Source organism: Pagrus pagrus, assembly GCF_965226575.1.
Source record: "Pagrus pagrus genome assembly, chromosome: 18".
In the NCBI taxonomy this organism is placed as follows: domain Eukaryota; kingdom Metazoa; phylum Chordata; class Actinopteri; order Spariformes; family Sparidae; genus Pagrus; species Pagrus pagrus.
In genome coordinates, this window is record NC_140202.1 from 15,564,831 (window position 1) to 15,577,776 (window position 12,946).

General features: G+C 45.6%; 1 protein-coding gene across 2 annotated transcripts in view; it reads right to left on the reverse strand.

Annotated features, from left to right (window-relative positions):
• kif26ab (kinesin family member 26Ab) overlaps nucleotides 1-12,946 on the reverse strand; it is a 66,966-nt gene that overhangs the window by 34,678 nt on the left and 19,342 nt on the right. For both annotated transcript variants that reach the window (XM_084381032.1, XM_084381033.1), the window contains exon 3: nucleotides 4,252-4,725. In XM_084381032.1, the coding sequence (XP_084237158.1) occupies nucleotides 4,252-4,725 (474 nt within the window). The remainder of the gene's footprint in view (nucleotides 1-4,251; nucleotides 4,726-12,946) is intronic.

Genomic DNA, 12,946 nt, shown 5'->3' on the forward strand with positions numbered 1-12,946 from the left:
CATAAATTCCTAATCTAAGATAAAATATGATTTTCTCCTAAATGCAGCAAGGAAGCAGGTTTTTGTAAAACCAAAAATCCTAAATGTCATCCTAACCTGAGATAAGATATGATTTCAGACAGAGGTTTCTGTAATGAGGCCCCTGCAGTGCATGCACCTCATGAATTCCCACTTTCCCATCTCTTCCCTTTGCACTTGTTATCAGAGTTACGAATCACAGCCCTTGTTTTTAGAGGTCTGGTTTGGCTCTCTTGAGACTTCATCATGGAGGTTAAGTCAGATATCAAGCTGCGGTTGTGTGAAGTTATGGCCTGAGAAGCACACCATGGCTGCAAACTGAAATGAGCCAGATACAGATCCTTGTGCAGATGTCGGAGCGGAAAGCCTCGCACCATGCTGGTGTCGGTGACAGGTTAGGAACTCCGCACATACCAGGGAAGTAGACCCATTACACTTTGGCACGAAAGACGAGAGCACTTCACACGCAGCCGTACAGGAAGCTGATGTGTAAAGAACATCAAATCTGTCACTGATCGAGTCTTGGTAGTTTTAAACCATTTAAAAATCAAGTGGCAGACAATTTCAGGACAAACTACGGACTCAGACACACACGCACACACACTCAAGCACATCACAGTGCCTATCAAAGGTTTTTATTCCCTTTGGTATTAAAACTGGAGACTTAAGCCCCTCAGCCAAGCTGCTCTCTGTAGCCTTGGACCTGGGATGGCCCTGATTCTGGCTGAAAAGTACAATCTATCCCCTGGTCAGGTAATTAGGCCGTGTCAGTGGAGCCATGTGTGCTCAGCCGTTTGCGCTGAGAGTCAGTAATGAGCTGGCCTTCCACCCTTTAACCCTCAGCCCTCCCTGATCCCTTTGCCTTGGTTTACCAGTAGAATGAAAAGGGCAAGAAAGGGAGGGGGGGGATACAAAGCGAGAGATTTGAACATAATGGAGAGAGTGAAGAACACAATTGAAAGAGAGAAAAAGAGTTCGGGGAAGTGCTTCCTGTGAAGTCTGAGGTAAACAGCGTAGGCCAGCACCCAATCAGCAGTCTATCTTCTCCTCAGCCGCTGAGAGTAGCAGGACTCCCCTGTGACCTACGATCCCAGCGGTCAACAGACGATTACTGCTGAGGTGAAATAGGCCTTGTGTTAATCTGGCTGTCGTGCTTGGATGGCCTCTCTAACCAACAGAAAGCAGCTGAGGTGAGAATCGACTTCTAACAATACTGGAATCCTACAGTGCCTTCAGACATCCTGATATTTCACTCCTGTCTATAAGAAAATACCAAAACATCAATGCCATTTATTATTTTTTTTTTTTTACTACTTTGGCAGGACTTGGAATTTTCCCTCCCTTCCCTTCCTGCATCCTTTTCTTCTCTGATCATCGTCGCTCTCGGTGGCACACTGCCATGCAAGCCCAGCTGCACCAAAGAAGCAGCAGCCAAGATCATCTGCTGGGCTTCAAATTGGTGGCAACTGAGCAGGCCGTGGCAGCAGGCAACCAGTGGGCCAATAACGGAAACCCTCGTGGGTCAAGAGCACTTGGACTTTGTAGATTAGCGCACATGCGGTTGTGAGTTTTATGGAGCAAAGGGAGAAACGCTGATTTAGTCAATCAGTTTCTGGTTTTGAATGGTAGCAGAGCACTGCTTGCAATGTTGTTATCTGGATCACCCAAACTTCCAATAATGCCAGGACTTGGTTAAGCAGTTGGGAATTTGGAGCTGATCTAAGTTCAGGTTTTGCACCAGGTTCTAGCAAAAGGCTGTCTCAGAAAAGTTTGTACCATTTGCAAGATTCAAGGCAACTACATTCATATGACCCATCGTCAGCCAATTACAGAGAGGGAGCCAGATAGTTCAATTCCAACAACCACAAACATCATTCCAGATGTTAACCAGAGCCTTTTCCCTAATGGGAGATTCAAGGTGCCCTATAATGGGCTGTGTGTGGGAGCGCCCCAGGCTCCCTGGTGAACACACTCTGAAGGATTTCGGTCTAGCACGCACAAAGTCTATGCCTACTTCTTTGTCTGAACACCACTGCGTGCTTTCCCCACACAAAAAATAAAAAAAACCCAAGAGGGGATAATGAATTGAAGCTTTCGGCACGGCCTAACTCCCAATCCTCGAGAGTGTGTGTGGGTTTTTGTCATTCTGAAGGATCTGGTTTTAATGAAAGAAACCAGCTAGAGAAAATAAAACCCATTTCTGCTGTGTCTGTAACTTCATGTGCTTGAAGGGACATTTCTCTCCTTCGAACGAGGGCCCCAGCCTCAGCTAGCTATGTGGCATTGAGCAACTCATCCCAGCTCCAAGGGCCGCTAATTGCTTTTAGACACATAGATGGAGAACACAAGTCAGACTCTCCCCTCTGTGCCAGGCCGTTTGATTTGCCCTAGATTGCGTACATGCAGTTAAAAGCTTTTGATGGCCGCCCATAAACTATCTCCAAAGGCACTTGTTGACATTAAAGGGAGGAGTGAAAATCTGTCTTCAATTGTCGAGCAGAAAGGAAGGAATAACACTGCCAAGACCCATAACAGACTGCAGTTATCAACACAGATGGAACAGAAATTTACAGTATATATATATCTAGTGGGAAATATTAAAGTGCAAGGACTGGTTAATGTTAGCACATGCTGTTTGGTTTGTACACCGAGTCTGCCTGGTGAAGAATGTCACAGCGGTTTGTAAATGAGGTCTGAAACCAGATGTCCCTGTCAATGCAGGAAGAGACGCATCTGTAAAAAAGACAGACGGGAAAGAAATATGCTGCACAAGTCCAGAAACTTTTATTTTCATTTTCGATTCATCTGCCTTTTACTTTCACGACTGATCGATCGATCATTTAGTCAATAAAAATGTCAAACAATTGTGAAAAATGCCCATTACAATTTCCCAAAGCCCAAAGTGATATCCTCAAATTGCTTCTATTGTCCAACCAACAGTCCAAAACCCAAACACTCGATTTACGATCATTCATGAAATAAAAATTGACGTTCTGCTTAAAAAATGACTGAAATGATTAATTGACTATCAAATAGCTGGCAATTTATTTTCTTTTGATGGACCCGAGCGATGTATTGACTTATTGTTGCAGCTCTATTAGAAATCACCGCCTGTAAAACTTGGGTTGAAATAAAAAACTGCATAATTGTGCAAATAAGCAAGACGAACACGATACAGCATGATTAATACCACGATGGTAAGGGCAAAACTCAGAGCCTCCCCAGGTCTCTTAGACATCAAACAAAGCACAGACTAATGCTCATCCAACATGAGAGAAGAGTTATGGCGAGGCTGTGGGGTGGTCATTTGAAATGCCCTTGAGGAGGAGGTCAGCAGATTAGTGTTGCGATGACCTCTGACCTCAGATCACTCAGGCTCCATGACCGCTGAGGAATGAGAGGTCAGCACAAGACTTCTGACTCACAGATTCTCTGCAGGGCTTCTTCGTCTGTTTGTTGTGTAACTTGTTGATATATCTTAAGTGTCCCAGTGTTTATATGGATTTTATGTCTTATGTATTGTAACCAGGGCGTCACTGCAAAATAATGCTTGCTCTTACTGTTTTAAATAAAGATACAGATGGTAATAACAATAATTATAATAATAATAATAATAATCATTATCATCTCCTACATTTACATGACCATTGCACATGTTTAAGCACACAGATTCATCTATTCTATATACTATTTATATTCTATTTTATCTATTTTTTCTCTCTGAATGAATTTCCCCCACAGGGGATCAATAAAGGCACACCTTATCTTAAAAAGTATTTTACAATAAAAAGAAACACCTTCTTAAGCATCAACTTCAAGGACTTTTCAAACCATACACACCATAGATTGATACAAGGCTCAAAAAGGTTTTAAAAACAAGAAGTTCACAAGTTCACAGACAACAATTATAAAGAAGAGAGAAGGTTGAATGTGTGAATGCTTCTCAATAGCGCTGTGTGCGTAGCCTATTTACTGAAGGCCTTTGGATCGCTCTGTCACACATCCTTATTATTATTATACTGCCGTAAAAACTCTCATTCATCTTAAGATTCCAAGGCTATGATGGTGATATGGCCCTCAAAACTTCAAAAAAGGAGCTGAAGTAGCTAGTCGTAGTTATTGTCTGCTTTTTTAAGTGCTCGTTCTAATGTTGCACTATTTGCAAAATGCACTAAATAAATGAAAAAGCATGCAATGTGATATAAAATGAAAAGGGGCGCATTCAAGACGTACCGGTTTAGGCTGAGGCAGGAAGTTGTTGACCCTGGAGATGCTCCACATGCCCTCGAGGTACTGCTGTGCCTGAATGGTAACAGTGCTCAAGGATCCAGTGAGCTGCCCTCCTGCCACCGTCACCTGGACGCTTGTCTTTGGCCCTGAAGACACCGAGGGGCCCTGCGACCAGCCTGGCACCCTGTGCCTCTCGCCCAAGGGCAGCACAGAGTGGGCCGCCGGTTGACTTTTGGACAGCTGTTTTGCATGGACACTGGAGGACATGGTGAATCTGGCAGGCTGCGGCAAGAAGGATGGAGGGGGCAGGGTGGCCATGTCCGAGCTAATGGTGAGGATGGGCGCGTGGAGCGTCTGCAAGGCCTCCTGCCTCAGTTGGTGGAGAGATGTGGCGCACACCTGGCAACAGCTGACACCAGCTTCATGGCTCCCAGGTGCCTGGAGCTGCTCGAACAGGAAGGATGCATATCCAGGGTCCTGTGGAGCAAACAGACAGAAGAGAGAGGCTTTAACATGGCTGCAGGCAGTTGATCTCAAGCATATTTCACTATCTTTTGAAAGGATTTCCTGTATGTTGTTCACATTTTCCAGGCGCGTCAGTGGTCTGCTACCAGTGTGGTCCCTGACTGCCCTCCGGGACCCTCATTCCCTAATTCAACCACTTCCTCTTTTTTGCGATGGTTGTTTGTTTAGACTGAGATGCTTTGCCTGCATGCAACTTTAGACTGCTGATCAGGTCCACCAAGCATTTGAGAACAAACAAGCTATACGTGAGGAGACAACTCCGAAATAAGGCTTGGAGGGATTAGTTGAAGATCCCACAGAGACATTCCTCACAAAAAAAAACAAGCAAAATGTGGCTTTTATTTATTTTGTGAAGAAGGAAGAGGAATGAGCAGATTTCAGCTTATTTCTGCTTTTAGAGACGGTGTCCAGTGGAGTTTTGTCCTTTCACTTCATCTCTAAGTAGGCTCCCTAGGGTGTCCATCTCTGCTTGGGAGAAATGACAAAAGAAAACAACAGCTGAGGGGACTCTCGCGCCCAAAGCCATACATTTACATATGACAAGTGTCCCAGCATGAAAACATGTGATAAGCCACCAAATGTGAAAATAAATACCTCCTCCAGGAAGCCAGAGGCACGCAGAGCTATCAGTGAGGGCGGAACATAACTTTCTCTTTGTTTTCAGTAAATAAACACTCGCACAAACACGCACACAAACACACAGACAACACAGTCTCTTAAGAGGCATAAAGGGCCACCGGGCTCCTGCCCAGTGGAGTCGTGGCCTAAGACATGAGCCCACAGCCCGTACATAAATGTTTATGAGGCCTTTGCTCCGTGGAACCTCCGAGGTGATCAGGAGGAGTGAAGCAGCGGGGAAACAACAATCCTCTGCTCTAATGCAGTGCCACTTAATACAGCTAACCCAACAGACCTAGAGACCACAGAGGCAGGCTGAGGGACCCTAAATCTCCTCCTCATGAAAGCAGCTCAATACAAAGATGACCTTTCCCTGCAAACACACACAGAATTAAAAGTTTGATCACGCAAACCTTCCAGAAAATCACGGACGATGGTCAGAAAGCAGTCTAAGTCAATGCACCCTGCTGGGTAAGCATAATCTCCATATCATCACTTTATTGCTTAAAGGACAGTCATGCAAAGGGTTGACCTGACGTTAACGGATTGGTCCTGGTTAATGATTTACTATATTGGCTACTTACTTCACACATGGGCAGGCACGGCCAGGATGCAAGCACAACTCAGAACTACACTCAGGATGAGGAAAACCCCATAAATCTTGCGAAGAATAAGGAATGAGAAACGGGCTGACGATGGGGTAATGGCAGATCAAGTGCAGTATGGTATCGAGCGAGTATATCCCAACGAGGAATGGATTTAAATGTAGGAAGCTTATACTGGAATATGATGCTATGATAGAGCTTTAAATGCTGCTGGATCTCTGCTGCCGGATATTTATGCACAGGACAGGACAGTTCTGTTGAAATAAGATGAAACAGCCTGTGACAAATTGGAGTGGAACGCGATACAGAGCTAAAGAAAAAACACCACTGGCTGCTATTTTCACAGTCTGGTCTGCCTTCATGTACAACCTTCCCAGACAGGAAATTGAAGCGAAGTCATAACCAGTCAACTCCGCCCTTCCATCACCCCTCACCCTTTACCCTCTCCAACCACCCCTCTACCCACCTCGGGGCACTGGTAGATGCAAGAAATCAATTTCCCTCTCTCTCTCCATGCATTGTTAGGTGTTGATTTAGGAGAGCTAATAAAAAGACACACAAAGCTGAGCCCATCTGCTATTCAGTTAGGATTCTGGAGGTTAGAGAGCGGGCTGCTCCTGTAAAGCTGTCTGTAAGCTTTATGCCCGGCAGAGTGAATAAAGGGTCAGGGCCACAAGGCTTTGGAGGTTGATGGCAGTGATGATGAGGATGATGATGATGTTGGGGTTGCGGAGGAGAGTGATGTCGGTATGATGAAACTGAAGGCCACAGAATCCATCCTTATATCATGGCTGGGTGGACCTTAAAATAATATTTAGGCCTAGCCTATTTTTAGGCTGTAGCACGATACACAATATATATCTGGATATTTTGCAATCTCCTCAAAAGCACTTCATATATGCTCTGCAATACTCTCAGACCAAATACCTAGATATATATATATATATATATATATATATATATACACACACAATATAAAATACTAGTCATGACCATTTGTACTTCCACAAAATATTAAAGGTGCAATATGCAAGAACTGGCATCCTGTTGAAATCATAGCCGAAACAAATAGGGGACATCCTATCACCAGTACAACTAACTGCTGCTATGTAGCTACTGTTAGCTAGTTAGCTCAGTTAGCCATGCAGCTAGCGGAGTCCCCTAGTGAGTGTTGATGTTTACACCGCTAGCACAGGAGCTCTAGAGGCGGATTGGTAGATACTCGATATTTCACGCATCACTCAGAGAGGCATGCTGGATATGAAAATATATACATTTAACACAGTAAAACTTGCCTAAAAGTCACCATGTAGTTACAGGCTTTAACAGTATGTCTGTGCTTAAGAGCTTGTGCATAAGCATAAAGTGGAAAACATGTTATGCATGAGTGCTCCCAGCCCAGAAGCCATATTGTTTCTTTTATCATCCATATGATCTATTACTGACTGGTGCAAGTGGGTGTGAATAGTAGCACTGCTTCAGAGGAGTTTGTAATGCACGGCATCAACACAAACCAAATGTTCAAAGCATTCCCACTGGCGGAGAGGCGTGGAGCTACTTCAGCTTCACGGCTCTGACTCCTCGGCCATTGTTCTGTGCAAGTGGGAGATGGTTTTGGTTTTTGACCCGAGGTCTGTCCACTGAGAGAGTCGAACTGCACGAGCGAGGATGGGAGGACAGAGAGAGAAAGAGAGGGAGGGAGGAGGAAGGTCGGGGTTGTGGCCCTTGCCTGGAGGCTCGTGGGTGGTTGTGTTGGTTTACTGCCTGTCAGCACTGATCTTTATTAAACTCTGGGGACAAATGCAGTCAGATGCTATGGCCTTATTATGGAAAGGAGGTGTGCCGAGCACACTGGGGAGAAAAAAGCCCTGCCTGTGGAATGAGCCCTTCACGGTCCTTAGAGACCTAAGTTTGTCTCTGTCCCTCCACTAACTGTGATGAAATGCAGGGCGGCAGCAGCAGGAGAGACAGCCACCCAACTAACTGACTGTCTCTCTGGGCTGATGGAGAGTGTCATCACAGACAGCACATGCCCAGAGGCTGATGGAAACAAGCTCAGCCGTAACCACTTATGGATGAGGGGACAGCGAGAAAGGTGTGCATGATTTCTCTCCTGTGCCTCCTTCGGGCGCACACAGAACCGGGCAAAGTCCCACATCAGATCTTTCCTCAAATCACACCTCATTTACCTCGTCTCGTCAGCACACCTTTTCTCTAACCAGACAAAGTGTGACTGCCATCTGAATGTCTCTGCATTCATCATCCGATGGGCCTCTGCTGTAGAGCGCCGGGCCACATACACAAGCTGACTCAAATCAATGGAAGGTTATAGTGATTTGAAATGCATGAGGCCCCTCGCTAGCCGAGAGACTTTTAGGCACGCTCCGTTGAAAGTAAAATACTCTGGGAAAGCATATTTTCTATTCCAGTTGAGCCCAACACACATTTCCCAGACATAAAAGCAGCGCACGACCCACTGCGGCAGTGGCAGAAAGAGAAATGGAGCAAAAATTGTACCAACGTGTATCCGTGATGATGAGAAAACAAAGCAAAGTTCTGATATTCTGGTGCCTGTCAGCTCATATCTGAAATGTTGGTTCGGTCTGTTGAACGTGGTTTTCTTTCTTATTCTAACATCAGTCACACTGCAGAATCAAAAAGAAATAAGACCCTCACTATTCCTTGCTCCTCTGTGTTCATTGTGACGGTTCAGTAAACAGAAACACAAGAGAAATAAACTCCAAAAAGTCGATTTTCAGATCAAATTGTTCAGTCGGTCTTCCTTTCCTTCCCCTTCCAGGTTTCTCCTTTATTATTCTACTAGCATGGAAACATTCCTCAAACAGAGTCAGACACCATGCTGCTTTATATCTGTCCTCACTCAACCCTCTTCTCACCAGCACCAGTCCTGTTTAAACATTACAATTCTTAAGTACTTCCTATGACTGCATTTCTTGTAAAATCAAGACCACACAGCAGCTGCCAAATCTAATGCCCCTTCACCTCCTGACTCTCTCTTCCTCTGCCTCCCTTTAAGGATGCGGCCGAGCCTTCTCTGTTTACTTGGCCTGAGACAGTGTTGACCCTAACCACACACCGTCTCTAGAAGTCTCAAAGGGATTGGCCCCCAATAAACCGCAGGAGCCCAAGTCCAGGTCCCGGGGTGAGGACGAGAGCGTCCAGCAGGCCTGCTTTCCCACAGGTAGCCCGGCTCACTCTGACAGCCAAGTCGGAGAAAAACGAGCACAGCTGCTGGCCCTGCCCCGGGTGAGCACGGGGCATTAAGGCAGATTACATTCCCAGGATAAAAGCAACACATCCAGTGGTGTAATCCCCCCCGGCCCCCTGCTCCTTCTCAACTCTCACACCAGCTTCCCAAGCCGGCCGACTCGACTCAGACCCCCTGAAGGAGCGGAGGGCTGGAAGGCCTGTGACTCTGATTAGATACCAGGTCGAGCTTTTAGTGCAGCAGCAGATCTGGGATACAGACCATTAAATTTAACCACTGCCTGCTCGGAGGCAGAGAAGACAATGACTCAGGATGTCACACTAGCATGCTATTTAGCTCTGTGGGAACGCCTTTGGTTGAACACAAAATGGGACGGCTCACCAAATCACATCAAACAGATGTTTGCGCCTGTTTGCTGACTCGACAAGATTAAACAGACCTGTAATAAGACTTTCCCCAAACAAAGCAACGGTATCTGCAGCAACACAAGGACACTGTCATTACCTAGCTGATAATACCGCCGCACCACTACAGGAATGAATCCATTCATCCTCTGTGTGTGTGTGTGTGTGTGTGTGTGTGTGTGTGTGTTTGTGTGTGAGAAAAAAGTCTGGCTGCTTCATTTTTCTGTCACTCTTTGGGGGTTTTATTGGAGCACAATGAGATACCGTCAAATAATGATGAAACATCTCTGCCGCTCCCCCTGCATTCCTAATGTGAAATTTGGCTTTTGTCTGAGCGAGGCTACATTTAGATTCTTATCCCATTATCTTAGCTTAAGCTTTTGTGAGAGATAATGGCAGCAAAAATCGATTCCGCTCTTGCTTTTTCATGGGCTGCTGTCTCACCGCTCCATATTCCCTCCGACTCTCCTGTGAATTCAAGTGTTTCAAACTCGACAACTTTTGTGAATCGCAGGAACACCCGCACGGGTAAAGGTACGCTGGGCAGGATTTATTGGTCGCGGTTTGTAAACACGCCATTTAAAGGTGGAGCGGAGCGACGGTTCTCAAGAAAGATAGTTGAATATGGATGCTTTGGGTTGGAAAATGCCCCGTACACAGCAAAATACGAAGGGTGCTTTCACACCTAACCGGCTTGGTTCAATTAAAATGGACCATAGCGTGTTTCCCGCCTAGTGTGGTTCGCTTTGGCCGGTATAAAACCTATCACTCGAACCCTCAAGCGAACCAACCAACCTGACATAAAAGCACAAGATAAACGACACAATTTTTCAACTCTGCAAAAACAGTTTGTATTATAACATTCTTCAGCGATTGATAAGCTAGAATTACCTACTTCTGCAACCATCTTGAGGACAAACTGCTTACTTACAAAGTCAACAACACATTACAATGAACAAACTTCCCCACGTTTTAGATCAAACAGAAGATTACCTTGTTTAGAGAGATTTGTGCATCAGTATTCCCTTAAATGAACAGCCAAGCCTCCCTGTGTCGAGCATCTGTTCGTGTGGAGCTCACAGAGACAGATGTCAGTCTGTCTGCCCTGTGTGGTTTAGCCCTCCTCTCCCTTTAACTGTCAGTGAACTGCTGACAGAAAATGCAAATAGGCTTTACCCCTCGGTGACACCTGATAGCCCCACCTGTCCAGGGTATCACAGTGACACATCCCCGAAAGATTTTCTACAAAATACACATTATACCTTAGAGTATCCTGATAAGAGCCGGTGTGTCGCTTTGTGATGTACACTACAGTTAAAGCCATAAAAACAGATGTCACTGTCCATCAAAAATGAAAAGGCCATGGATGCTGCTGACCCTCAGGTTAAACATAGATAGAGTCAGATGTAATCACTCACGAGTCTTTGCCAAACCACCCGGCAACCATTAATGACCTCATATTATGACGTGTCACCACTCCATATGGTCGACCCATTTATCAGGGTGTGTGTGCTTGTAGCTCCTCTCACTGAAGGCATACATGTTTTTATAAAAGTGTAATTACATGAAAGGTTCACTGAACCAGGCTTTAGAAGGAGAAATGTGTGTGTGTGTGTGTGTGTGTGTGTGTGTGTGTGTGTGTGTGTGTGTGTGTGTGTGTGTGTGTGTGTGTGTCTCCTCTTGTGTGGCTGTCTCTTTACACCACACACATCCATCACTCCAGCCTTTCGCCACTTGGCCAGTTAATTACCTTTTCCTGTTCACTCACGCACATAAAGAAAACAAGCCTCTTTCAGACTGTTTGGACAGACTTCATTCTCCCTCTCCCCCCTCCTCCAACATCTCTCTCTCTCCTCTATGGACCCAAGGCGGCCTTCACTGTCTCAGCCCCGGACCCGTCAAGCTTTCATCGGCTTTGGCCGAGGTCAGACCGTTTGTAGGTCCGGCTGGGATACACCAGGTGGAGAGCGGGGCGGCTTTAGCAACTGCCAGAAAGACGTCTTCATTGGACATCTGGTGGTGAATGATCGTTACGTCAAGTCAATAAGGAACTGATTTCACAGAGAAGAAACGACTAGCCCTCCAAAGTTTCCTCAACAGTGAAAAAAGCACCAGATAATCTAAAATGATGAAAATATAATAAAATGTTCCACATCCTGCCCGTTGCTGCTGCAGACTAAGTCAGACAGCAGCAGGGCTGCTTGCTATGCTGTCCTCACCGGGGACACGCTGGATTGTATATGTACACTTGCACCAACAATTGTGCACTTCTAATTAGAATGGCTAATTTTTTGGCTCCGAGACGCTCTCAAGGTACTTTCTCTTTTTCCCCCGACCAGGCTCGGCTGTGGAAACGAACCAGAATGAGTACATAATGAAAAATTCAACACACAAGCTGGATAGGCAGGAGCCAGGTGTTGCTGTAAACCACAGGTGAAAGCAAGGGCACGATGGGGGGGAGGTGGGGGAGGTGGGGTGAGGCACTGGAGGTGGGGTGAGGACTGAAAAGAGGAGAAGAGGGTTAAAAATCATCTGGCACATTCTCGGAATGAAAAATAGAGATTATTATTCGGTCTTCTCCTCTGAATCTGTTATTTTGCAAAGGGACGCATGAGTCAAAACGTACGACAACTTGAATGTGAAAGCTAACGCCGAGCATTTGTGTTCAGAATAGAACATTTCACCGCTCTTCCATATATTTCCGAAATCCTCATTAGTGTGCAGAGTGAAACTGAAACAGTACTTCCAGCCATCCACTGGAGCTCGTTGAGAGATCTATTTCTGTCCTGGAGCCCACTTTAAAACACTCATCGCCGAGCAGAGGATCCTGATACAATAGTTCCTTCCAACAGCCCAAAGCACTACTTCACTTGTATTTCAAACCCCTATTCAGCCTATACACAGTGATGACAGCCACCTGCTTCTCCTCTGTCTGAACTGTCACACCAAGAGAGCTGCACTCACTGCAGTTTGTCAGACGGGACGACTTCTCGTTTCAACTGTGGGGGGGGGGGGACGGGCGCTCCCATCTCCCCGCCGTTTATTTAGAGAGAAAACAAACTGCTGCTGAAGCTCATGGCAGCCACGCGGAGGGTAGAGTGTGACGTGCGAGTAATGTGCACGCGAGTGGTTAATTATGACCGAAAAATGCAAAGGGAGTTACTCATGCTCAAACACTAGTAATTGCATATCTTCATCAACATCCTCCAGACTCCATAATGGAAAAAATCTCAGCCTACACATCAACAACATGATTAGAATTCATCATTTTTAGATCAACATTTAAACACTTTTTGATGCCAAGCAGCACAGTTGCC